This window comes from Cetorhinus maximus, unplaced genomic scaffold (genome assembly GCF_964194155.1).
Source record: "Cetorhinus maximus unplaced genomic scaffold, sCetMax3.hap1.1 HAP1_SCAFFOLD_1666, whole genome shotgun sequence".
Classification (NCBI taxonomy): Eukaryota; Metazoa; Chordata; class Chondrichthyes; order Lamniformes; family Cetorhinidae; genus Cetorhinus; species Cetorhinus maximus.
Window position 1 is genome coordinate 42,451 of NW_027597606.1, and position 12,505 is coordinate 54,955.

Below are 12,505 nucleotides of genomic sequence, written 5' to 3' on the forward strand. Positions count from 1 at the left end.
CCAGCGCAAAGAGTTGTCCCTGACCGAGTGTTGCAGACTGGCACATTTCAAGGTCCAGGACTACATGCTGAGGGATGCACTAAAGCTTGGGGCAGCCGCCGCAAAGGCGCAATGGGGAAAGGTCGCTGCCTAAGACCTTTCTGCCACAGTGCACCGAGGGACTGGGAACTGTTGAGAGCCCCTCGGGCTGTACAGCTCAAAATGAAGGTATGTATTGAATACTAATGGTATTATAATTGTATTGAAGCACCTCAGACTGCAACATGATGTATGTTGATAGCTCCAATACCATTGTCTGATTGTCTGTAATGACCATATTGAAATGATTGTAATATTCTTTGATTGTATTGATGCACCTCGTGATCCATATATAAAAGTTGAATCTGATTGTACTTTTGTGATGGTGATTTTGAAATGTTTTGGAATGTTCTTCCAGATGTTTTATGAATAAAGTATATTTTTCAAAAAAAAAGAAATTTGGATAAGGTACCACATATAAGGCTACTTAATAAGGTAAGAGCCCATGGTTTGGGGGTTGTATATTAGCATGGATAGTGGACTGGCTAACTAATAGATGACAGAGAGTTGGGATACAGGGGGGCATTTACAGGATGGCAACCTGTAACTAGTAGAGTGCCACAGAGAGCAGTGCTGGAGTCTCAATTATTTACAATATATATTAATCACTTGGATGAGGGAAGTGAATGTACTATCGCCAAATTTGCAGATGACACAAAAATAGGTGGGACACAAAAAAAAATGGGAAGGCAAGTGGTGAGGATGACACAAAGAGTCTACAGAGGGATATAGACAGGTTAAGTGAGTGGACAAAAATGTGGCAGATGGAACATAATGTGGGAAAGTGTGAGGTTATGCACTTTGGCAGCAAGGATAGAGGAGCTGAATAGTATTTCACATTATTCTCTTCCAGTTTATATATTTAAAGAAGCTCTTACTGTCCGTTTTTATATTACTTGCTAGTTTATCCTCAAAGTTTATTTTCTCCCTCTATTATTTTTTAGTGTACAGGGCAAGGGTGAGGTCTGTTCTGTTAAACTAAGGAGAAAGACTCGCATATCTGCAGGGTCTTCCACCACCTCAGGACATCCCTACGTGCTTAACTGCCAATTAAAGTGCAATTGATGTTGTAATGTACAAAATGCAACTGCCAATTTGCGCAGGGCGAACTCCCACAAACAGCAACATGATAATTGCCAGTTGATCGGTTTTGACACTGCTTTGAGGGATAAATACTGGCCAGCACACTGGTGGAAAGCTCGACATCTCTTCTCTGACATAGTAGCCGTGGGCGCTTTTATGTCAAGCTGAGAAGGCAGGGAAGGGCAGGTCTCAGTTCAACATCCCACCCGGAAGACAGCACCTCCAACAGTGCGGCGCTCCCTCAGTTCTGCACTGGCATGTCAGCCCAGCTTTCACGTCGCAGACTCTGGAGTGGGACTTGAGCCCTCGACATTCTAGTGTCAGAGGTGAGAGTGTAACTTCCTGAGCACACGCCCAGCACCCAAACAGCATTCATACTTCAACCAACATCACTGAACCAGATGATCAGGTCTTCCTCAGGTGGTTGTTTATGGGAGCTTGCTGTGCACAACAAATTGCCATTTTTCCCTACCTGGCAACAGTGAACCACACGGCAAATAAAGTGTTTCGCTGGCTGTAAAGCACTTTAGAATGAGGGAGATGATGACGTAGTGGTAATGTCACTGGACTAGTAATCCAGAGACTCAGGCTAATGGTGTGGGGACATGGGTTCAAATCCCACCATGGCAGCTGGTGGAATTTGAATTCAATTCATAAAATCCAGAACTAAAAGCTAGTCTCAATAATGGTGGCTATGAAATCATCATCGATTGTTGTAAGAGCCCATCTGATTCACTAATGCCCCCTTTAGGGAAGTAAATCTGCCGTTCTTACCTGGTCTGGCCTACACGTGACTCCAGACCCACAGCAATGTGGTTGGCTCTTAACTGCCCTCTGAAGTGGCCCAGCAAGTCACTCAGTTCAAATGCAATTAGGGATGGGCAACAAATGCTGGCCTTGCCAGTGTTGCTCATATCCCATGAAGGAATATAAATAAAGAATGCCCCGAGGCCACAACAGGTGCTAAATAAATGCAAGTTCTGTGGGCTGTTCAGTCCCGGGAGGTCAACACAGTCAAAGTTGGCCCCGGCTTTGCCTGCCTTAAGAGGCCGGCATGCCTACCAGCAGGAGCAACATCTCTATAAGGGTGGGACAAGCAGTGAGAGGGGTCGACAGAGGGTGGGGAGGGGTGGAGGAGGGGAGATTGGGAGGATGGGACAGGAAGTTGGGGTATAGGAAATGAGAAGAGATGGTTGGGGTGGGGGAAGGGTCAGAGTAGGCTGGGGGGTGGACAGGAGGGGGAGTGGGTGCGTAGTGTGGACGAGGTGGGTTTGGGAAGGATGGGAGGGGCAGCAGCAGGGTGGCGAGTTGGGAAAGGGGTGACAAATGAAGAGTGAGGGCATGGGGCAGTGGGAACTGTGGCTAGGGGGGTTTTGGAGTGGAGAGTGGAAAATGTGAAGTGAGGGTTGGGACAGGGAGCAGCGAAGGAAAGGTGAGACGCCGGGTTGCAAAGTGGAGGGTGCGGGTGAGATGAGTTTGGGACATGGAGTGAAGGGAGGGAGGGGAGGGTGAAGTTGTCAAGTTAGGGGCTGCGGATAGGTTTCTCCCAATCCCGTGCTGGAACGTTGTTGGAAGATTGGCTGGACTTGGTGCCCCTGCTCTGGTTGGGTACATTCCTGGCATCCCACCTCCAACTTCCCAATAAAACAGCCTTATTCTCCTCCCCCAACTCCATTATCCATGCATTTGATCAGGTCTGCCTGTTGGAGGGCTGTATTAACCGTAACATGCTGCTCCCACTCCCACTTTCACCGGCACTAACTCACACCCAGGGCCTCTATCCGTGTAATCCTTTGCAGGAACTATAGGTCGCTGGTGGAATCAGGGGAGGGAGTGGGCACGATTTAGAAATTGCTGCGCCAGATCCTGATGCCTCAGGGACGCGCACTGAATTTCAAAGGAAGGGCGGAAGAGGGGGGATAAATGGAAAACCTGCTCACTTCCAAATAATTGCCCATTAAGCTCCTTGAGGAGCTTCTTAGTGGGACAGGTGGGGTGGATGAGCAACTTTCAATCTGGAAAGCATCAAACCCAAAAATATCTGGTGCACAGGTGTCGGATTCAGTGCAGGGAGAAGGGAAGCCATTTTTTTAATATCAGTTGGAAAATGTTGGAACTTGGGGAATCACACGTCAGATCATGCACATGGCTTCTCACTTGACCATCCGGCCACCTTTATGCGTGGTTAGGCTTCTGGCCTTGCAGGGAGCTGCCTGCTCTATTCAGCAAGGCAGTGCTAGGATCCATCATGGCTGCTGTCTGCCTTTGTCGCTTGCATTCTACAGGCACCCCCTGCCTCCTGGAGAGGCTCAGCACCATTAAGTAGGCACCAAGCTTGCCTCCCTGCCAAATTAGGACATTAAATGTGGGTGTGGATTCAGAACCCGGAAATTGTCTGAGCCTCAGGTTCCCAACCTGGATTTGAAAATCTAGCCCAATGTTGTGTTTGCACAGAGTCAACTTGCTGGCAAGTTAACATGGTAAAAATCTGGCCCTATACATCACCACCAAGACTGACCGACAGAAATAAAGCTCCCCCCACACCAGCCCATCAAATACTCCCAGATCAGGTACAGCACAGCTTTAGATACAGAGTTTAAGCTCCTTCTACACTGCCCCATCAAACACTACTAGGACAGGTACAGCACGGGGTTAGATACAGAGTAAAGCTCCCTCTACACTGTCCCCATCAAAAACTCCCAGGACAGGTACAGCACGGGGTTAGATACAGAGTAAAGCTCCCTCTACACTGTCCCATCAAACACTCCCAGGACAGGCACAGCACGGGGTTAAATACAGAGTAAAGCTCCCTCTACACTGTCCCATCAAACACTCCCAGGACAGGTACAGCACGGGGTTAGATACAGAGTAAAGTTCCCTCTACACTGTCCCCATCAAAAACTCCCAGGACAGGTACAGCACGGGGTTAGATACAGAGTAAAGCTCCCTCTGCACTGTCCCATCAAACACTCCCAGGACAGGCACAGCACGGGGTTAAATACAGAGTAAAGCTCCCTCTACACTGTCCCATCAAACACTCCCAGGACAGGTACAGCACGGGGTTAGATACAGAGTAAAGCTCCCTCTACACTGTCCCATCAAACACTCCCAGGACAGGTACAGCACGGGGTTAGATACAGAGTAAAGCTCCCTCTACACTGTCCCATCAAACACTCCCAGGACAGGTACAGCATGGGTTAGATACAGAGTAAATCTCCCTCTACACTGTCCCTTCAAACACTCCCAGGGCAGATACAGCACGGGTTAGGTACAGAGTAAAGCTCCATCTATTCTGTCCAATAATGGGGGAGGTTTCTTGTAATGCCAACTAAATCATCAAAGCTTTTGTAAGGATTGGGTCTGTGGCTTTGTTTGAAACTGCGGTTAGGGGATTGTTCATGCTACATTTACAACCTCACTCTCCCACCACAAGTTCCTCGACCTCAAAAGAGCAATCTCGGCTATATTCCATTTCATACCCCATACTCTCCGAGTGAGGTTACCAATTCAATGTGAGGGGCAGTGTTAGCTGATGGGATCAGGTGCCACACTGGTTTTATATGCCGCCTGGATTTTACACTCCATTAAAGTCAAGTAATGTCAATGAGTTATTTTTTTCGTTTGCCCTTGAAACGTGGGCACTGCTGGCAAGGCCACCACTTATTGCCCATTCCCAATTACCCTTGAAACCGAGTGGCTTGCCGGGCCATTTCAGAGGGCAGTTAAGAGCTGTGGGTCTGGAGTCACATGTAGGCTAGACTGGGTAAAGATGGCAGATTTCCTTCCCTCAAGGACATGAATGAACCAGATGGGAGTTTTTTTTTATATATAAAGACGACAATCTGCTCATTTCATGACCATTATTAAGCTTACTAGCATTTAATTCCAGATTTATTAACTAAGTGAATTTGAATTCCCCCCAATAACTGTGCTGGGATTTGAACTTGTGTCTCCAGAGAATTAGTCCGGGCCTCTGTGGATCACAAGTCTGTTAATATTACCACTATGCCACCATCTGCTAAGAACTGGTGTTTTACTCGAGGACGTGGGATTCCCACCCGGCATGTTAGGTTTAAAATTGCCACTGTTTCCTGGCAAAGGTTTTGCTGTGTGCCACGATGCCAATGTGAATCTTGAACATCGAGAAGAAAAAGAAAACAGGCAAGCGACAGCAGCTGGCTCAACGGCTAGTGAAGGGGATACATTTTAGTCAGGTAACTACTCGCCTGTCACGTGTTTCGTCATTCCTTGCATGAAGTAAAAGTCAAGGCAGGGACTCTGAGGTGCCAAGATGTCTTTAAAAGATGGCCGACATGCCCCAGCCTGTTTGGGCTGCTGCAAACTCTCTTCATTCTTTAGCTGCGGCCAGATTGATGAGCTGAGTTCCAGTGTTTGAACGAGGCTGTGCAAACAGCACCTACTCGGTGCGAGACGTGCCCAACTCCCAACTCATAATGAGAGCCAGCCGAGAAACAGATGAGCAAATAAGACTTTTGCCGGAGAAACAGGGCAAACGTTTCTGTTATGTTTGCATTGAATTCACAACAATCTCAGGGCAAGCCAAGGAGTGATCAGATATAAAAGCCTCAGGCTTCAGCGGGGAGGCATGTGATGATTTCAAAAAGAGGGTTGGAGATAATAAGGGAGAGGGACGTGAGGGGGAGATTTCCGGATCAGTCGTGGCATGAGAAAAGGAGTTAAAATACTTGCATTTATATAGCGCCTGACATTGCGCCCTGTAAGAAATGAGGCCACCAACGTGTACACAGCAAGCTCCCACAGATATCAATGTTCACTGAGGTTTAAATAATCGTTCAGGACAGGGGTGGGGGTTGGGACACACAGTGAACCATTTGCACAACTTTAATAGGTGCAGCAACCCCACCCCACCCCCTCCTCAGCAATGAGCAAGTTAATACTGCAAAACAGTGAAGCCCTATGGGAACTCCACCCCTTGTTGCACCTCTCATTGTGCACACAGGGATTGTTTTCTCTCCCAAGCAGTAATAAGACATCCAAACACAGCTGCAATTGTGTGCGTCTGTCTGGACTTACACATACACATGCATATAAAGAGTGCTTGAAATTCCAGTCACAGTGACTGAGGGCAGAGTGTGAAAACTGCCACAATGGTGCCAGCCTTTCTAACCCAGGGTAGTTTCCAAGAATAAGTGAGATTTGTGTAGAGGCTGCTGACAGGACTGGCCTAGGGAGGGGGATGGGGTGGGGGGGGGGGGGGGTGCGGTGGGGGAGGGCGGGGAGTTTGGATAGAAAGGGGGAGAGAAGAGAGGAGGAAGAAAAGAAAGAACATGCATCTAAATAGTCAGTTAGGTAATGCAGCAGCCAATTTCAAATCTGCTTTCTGTCTGCTGGTTTGAGCTGGTACCTTTACTTAATGGAGAGTTTAGAACATAAGAAATAGGAACAGGAGTGGGCCCCTCAGCCCCTCGAGCCTGCTCTGCCATTCAATATGGTCACAGCTGATCCGCTACCTCAACACCACTTTTCCATCCTATCCCTCGATTCCCTTAATGCCCAAAAATCTTGTGATCCGAGCTCTCTGGGGAAGAGATTTCCAAAAATTCACAATCCACTGAATGAAGAAATTTCTCCTCATTCTCAGTCTGAAATGGCCAACTCCTTACCCTGAACTCTGAACTAACCGAGTTTGTTACAATTCAGGCAGCCAAGGAGTGAGGGATCAAATATATATATTATTATATAAAAAACAAGATACATATAAATACTGTGGCTACAAGAGCAGGCCAGAGGCTGGGAATCCTGTGATGAGTAACCCAACTCCTGACTCCCCAAAGCTTGTCCACCATCTACAAGGCACAAGTCAGGAGTGTGATGGGATACTCCCCACTTGCCTGGGTGAGTGCAGCTCCAACAACACTCAAGAAGCTTGACACCGTCCAAGACAAAGCAACCTGCTTGATTGGCACCACATCCACAAACATTCACTCCCTCCACCACCGATGCAGCAGTGTGTACCATCTACAAGATGTACTGCAGGAACTCACCAAGACTCCTTAGAAAGCACCTTCCAAACCCATGACCACTACCATCTAGAAGGACAAGGGCAGTAGATAGATGGGAACACCACCACCTGGAAGTTCCCCTTCCAGTCACTCACCATCCTGACTTGGAAATTTATCACTGGGTCAAAATCCTGGAACTCCTTCCCTAACAGCACTGTGGGTTTACCTACACCACCTGGACTGCAGCAGTTCAAGATGGAAGCTCACCACCACCTTCTCAAGGTCAACAAGGGAAGGGCAATAAATTCTGGCCCAGCCAGCAAAGTTCACATCCCACATAAAAAAAAAATACAATCTGAATACAATTAAACACCCAATTCATGGTTAGTAAGTGGTTACATGTTGATTTTTAGACTGGAGAGATATATACGGTGGGGTTCCCCGGGGGTTGGTACCAGAATCCTGATGTATATTTTTCCTGATATATATTAATGACTCAGACTTGGGTGTGAAGGGCACAATTTCAAAATTTGCAGAGGCCACAGAACTTGGAAGCTTTGTGAACTTTGAGAAGGACGAGGACAGATTGCTGGAATGGATGGAGAAGTGGCACGAAAAGCGGTTATAAGGCAGACGTGTTTTTGAGTTTCATGAGTGTGAAAGCGAGGAAATTACTGTGAACCGTTATAAAACATTGACTCGGCCTCAACTGGAGAATTGTGTCCAATTCTGGGCACCATGCTTTAGGAAGGTTGTGAGGATATTGGGAGAGGATGCAGGAAAGATTCACCAGGATGTTTCCAGGATGTGGATCGCTGGGAGAAGCTGGGTGGTTTCCCTTAGAGAGAGAAGATTGGGGAGGAAATTTGCTAGATGTGTTCAAAATCATGAGGGGTCTACATGGAGTAGAACAGGAGAAACGTTTCCATTGGTGGAAGGTTCTAGAACCCAAGGACACTGATTGAAGGTGAGTGACAAAAAAACAGCAAAATGAGGAAATTTTTTTTCATGCAGCGAGTGGTTAGGGTCTGGAACGCAATACCTCTGAGTATGATGGAGGGAGGTTTAAAAAATATCGAGGTTTTAAAAAGAAAATTGGACGAAAATTGGAAGAGAAAAAATTTGCAGGGCTATGGGGACAGGGCAGAGTAGTCGGGCTAACTGAATTGCTCATGCAGTGAGCCAGCACAGACATGATGGGCTGAATGGCCTCCTTTTGCGCTGTGATCATTCTGTGATTCGATAATATACATTTAATTATAATTCTAGACTCTCCAGCCAGGAAAAAAAAAAATAACCTCTGAGCATCAAGACTTGTTAAGAATTTTATACCTTTCAATGAGGCAACTTCTCATTCTTCCTAAACTCCAGGGAATAGAGGCCCAGTCTCCTCAATCTCAACAGTGGAGCTTGCTGCTGTCCTCCCTGACTTAAGCGGATTAAGGGGGTTGTTTAATGAAATATCCCCCTTAGGGGCTTTGGTCGGTGGATTAGCACTAACTCCCGCTGGCTTGAGAAAATCTCTCTGTCATGTGAGCAGCTTGTGGAGAGAGAGGAGGCCTCCACTCACTGACCTCTTAAGATCAGCTGATGTCTCCCCCCCCACCCTTTGCCTTTCCCCATGGCTGTGGAATGCTGTGACAGGCTTTTGTGGAATGTGGAGCTAAGGACTAGATTATGGTCAAGTGAAGACAGCAGTAGCAACCTGCGGAGCTTTGCAGTAAAAGCCTTTGACTGTGTTAGCCTCCAATTCCCACCACACCCTCCCTTACCCACTTCCCCCCCACCCCAGCCCTTTCGAACTCCCAGCTCATTTGAAATCTCTGCGGGTCTCAACATGGGGGGGCAGGGGGCGAACGGGGGTAAGATTTGATCGAGGTGGTTAGAGTTTGAAGGGCTTTGATGCAGTAGATATGGAGAAGCTGTTTCCACTAGTGAGGGGGTCAGGAAACACTGTGGACGTATTTTAAAATAACTGACCAAACATTAAAAACCCAGCAAGGGAGGCAGGGAGACGTTTTAAGGCAATAAGTTGCCCTGAAATGCAACCATCTGCTTGGATGGTGCGGGCAGATTCAACAATAACTCTGAAAAAAAAGAATTGAATAAATAATTTTAAAAGGGGTTGGGAGGGGGTGGGAAACAGTTGTAGGGTACGGGGAGAGAGGATGGAGGAGTGGCACACTGATTGGGTAGCTCTTTCAAATAAGCCATCACAGGCGCGATGGGCTGAATAGCCTCCTACTGTATAATTCTATGAATGCCTGCTACTTCCTCCTACCACCATGGTCATCAGAAACCTCACCATACCACGGCACAAGGCACTGGTTTCCCCATCACCACTTTCCACTCACTTCCCTGAATCACAAGCCAATGATGTAATGAGTCACCGGGATTGAGAACCATCATGGTGCCTTTTCAAATAAAAACATGGCAGAGCTCTTAGGCCAACATTCACCCCTCAACCAACATACATGAACAGAATAAATTACTCCCTTAGTACCCCAAAATGTTTAGGGCTCTATCTTAAACATACTCAACGACTGAGCATCCACAGCCCAGAGAATTCCAAGGAGTCACAACCCTTTGAGTGAAGAAATTTCTCCTCAGCTCAGTCCGAAATGGCCCACCCCTTAACCTGAGGCCACAACCCGACGTTCTAGATTCCAGGGACAGGGGTAACATTTTCCCAGCATCGACCCTGACAAGCCCCTTAAGAATTTTATGTTTCAAATAGGACACCTCTCACTCTTCTAAACTCCAGGCCTAGTCTGCTCAGTCTCTCCTCACAGGACAATCCCCTCATTCCAGGATCTGGTCTAGTAAATCTTTGTTGCGCTCCCTCCAGGGGAAAGTATATCCTTTCTTCAGTAAGGAGACCAAAACCGCGCACAGTACCCCCAAGGTGTGGCCCCTCCAACTGTAACACCACCAAACCCGTCTCATCCCACTTGCTGTTGCGCAGACTAGCTATCGACAGCACCCCGATGGAACAACACTTGGGAGGAGAAGGGTCATTCATTGGCTGCGAGACCTGTGCAAACTGATAGCGCAAAGCAAGTGCCATTACATAAACGCGGAATCTTTCTTGCTCCTTGTGTGACAAGAGGCACCAGTGGCGACTAATACTTACCAAGATTCACCTGCGCTCTTGATGGACTGACGTTCATCCCCAGCAACAGGAGGAGGAAAGGCACTGTGGGCCCCATGATTCCAATGCAGTGCAGACTGCGCGGATTTTGTTAAGAGCTCCTCATTTCTGGAAGCAGAAGAAACACTCTTATTAGCAAAATAAAAACAAAAATACCTGGAAAAACTCAGCAGCTCTGACAGCATCTGCGGAGAGGAACACAGTTAACGTTTCGAGTCCATATGACTCTTCAACAGAACTAAGTAAAAATAGAAAAGAGGTGAAATATAAACTGGTTTAAGTGGGGGGGGGGGGGGGGGGGGGGTGCGGTGGGGTGTAGAGCTGGATAGGGGGCCAGTGATAGGTGGAGATAACCAAAAGATGTCATAGACAAAAAGACAAAGAGGTGTTGAAGGTGGTGATATTATCTAAGGAACGTGCTAATTAAGGGTAAAAAGCAGGACAAGCAAGGTACAGATAGCCCTAGTGGGGGTGGGGTGAAGGGAAGGGATCGAAATAGGCTAAAAGGTAGAGATAAAACAATGGATGGAAATACATTTAAAAATAATGGAAATAAGTGGGAAAAGAAAAATCTATATAAATTATTGGGGAAAAAAAGGGGGGGGATCGGAAAGGGGATGGGGATGGAGGAGAGAGGTCACGATCTAAAATTGTTGAACTCAATATTCAGTCCGGAAGGCTGTAAAGTGTCTAGTCGGAAGATGAGGTGCTGTTCCTCCAGTTTGCGTTGAGCTTCACTGGAACAATGCAGCAGGCCAAGGGCAGACATGTGGGCTTGAGAGCAGGGTGGAGTGTTGAAATGGCAAGCGACAGGGAGGTCTGGGTCATGCTTGCGGACAGACCAAAGGTGTTCTGCAAAGCGGTCACCCAGTCTGCGTTTGGTCTTTTCTTATTAGCAATGTAGGCCATTCAGCCCTTCGAGCCCATTCTGTCACTCTGGTAGATTGCAGGGGGTGGTGTGCACAGCAATTTTAACCTAACCTGCCTTTCTGAACCTGATGCAATGCTGGCTTCATACCCTGTTGAAAATGAACTCAAAAGCTATACTGGGCGTGACACTAAAACAGGTAACTGTGTACAATCCTGTGGGTCACCCGATCTGTCTCTCAACTTCTACATTATGGATCAAGCACTTTTTAAAAATCAAGACTGTTCCGTTGAACAGAAGTTAAAAGAAAAACATGCGGTTTCTTTGACAGCCAGCTGATCTGCAACAGGCAGACAGGGTAAGGTATTCTAATTATAAAGAACCATTCAGGAACAAGTTTGAACTTCACTCATTAAGCTCAGCTTTGGGCGGTTCAGTCGTTTCCCTTCCCCATGGCTAGCTGCAGCTCCCGAGAAAGTGGGAATTGAAAGTTTAGCTGGGCCAGACTGGGTGCTCATTGCATGATGAGCCAGACATGCCTGCTAGGATACATCAGACTTGCAAACTGTCCCAGGATAAATCTGACCAGAAATAAGACACTGAGAAGTGTGACACGGGGTTGGGGTTGCATCACAGGAAGTGTGACAGCAAAGAAATAAAATCTTTTTTTCTTTCATGGGATGTGGGCATCACTGGCAAGGCCAACATTTGTTGCCCGTCCCTAATTGCCCTTGAACTGGGTAGCTTGCTAGACCATTTCAGAAGGACAGTCACATGGAGTCACATGTAGACCAGGCCAGGTAAGGACAGCAGATTTCCTTCCCTAACAGGCATGAGTGAGCCGCATGGGTTAAAAATTGCTGCCTCGTTTCCTACTTTACAAACAAGTGGCTAAACTCCAAAAGTGCTTCGTTAGCTGCAAGGTGCTCTGGTCATGAAAGGGTTAAACAAATGCAAATCTGCCTACCTTTCCCTCTTCAGACACCTGAGCAACAGACACACACGGAGGTAATTAACTGAGCGGCTGTAAAATTAAAGAGTTTGGGAACAACGAAGCATCAAATGGGTTGCGGAGCCTTTCATCGACCCCGGTGCTCCACTCAAAGCTCAGGATCAGAGATGAGCACAGACTCCCAGGCTCCACTCCCAATCCGTGGCTCCTCCTGCCAAACCTGCCCTTGGCTTGGAACGCTGCAGGGAATTTAGCAGGAACCGAACTGAGATTATTAGGAGCCATAGAAAAATTCTGTGGGATTGCCTTGAAGTCTCTAGGCTTCTGAGCACCAATCATAATTTCACACGCCCTTCACCTCACCAAGTGCAGCAGCAGACGGTGAGGAA

General features: G+C 47.3%; 1 protein-coding gene across 1 annotated transcript in view; it reads right to left on the bottom strand.

The window, feature by feature from the left end:
• Nucleotides 1-12,256, bottom strand: part of LOC144676530 (discoidin domain-containing receptor 2-like) — a gene marked incomplete at its 3' end in the record, with an annotated part of 53,866 nt that extends 41,610 nt beyond the window's left edge. Inside the window, exons 1-2 of the mRNA XM_078536927.1 lie at nucleotides 12,132-12,256; nucleotides 10,279-10,404 (exon numbers count right to left, since the gene is read on the bottom strand). Of these exons, the coding sequence (XP_078393053.1) occupies nucleotides 10,279-10,354 (76 nt within the window). The remainder of the gene's footprint in view (nucleotides 1-10,278; nucleotides 10,405-12,131) is intronic.
• Between the last annotated feature and the right edge of the window lie 249 nt (nucleotides 12,257-12,505).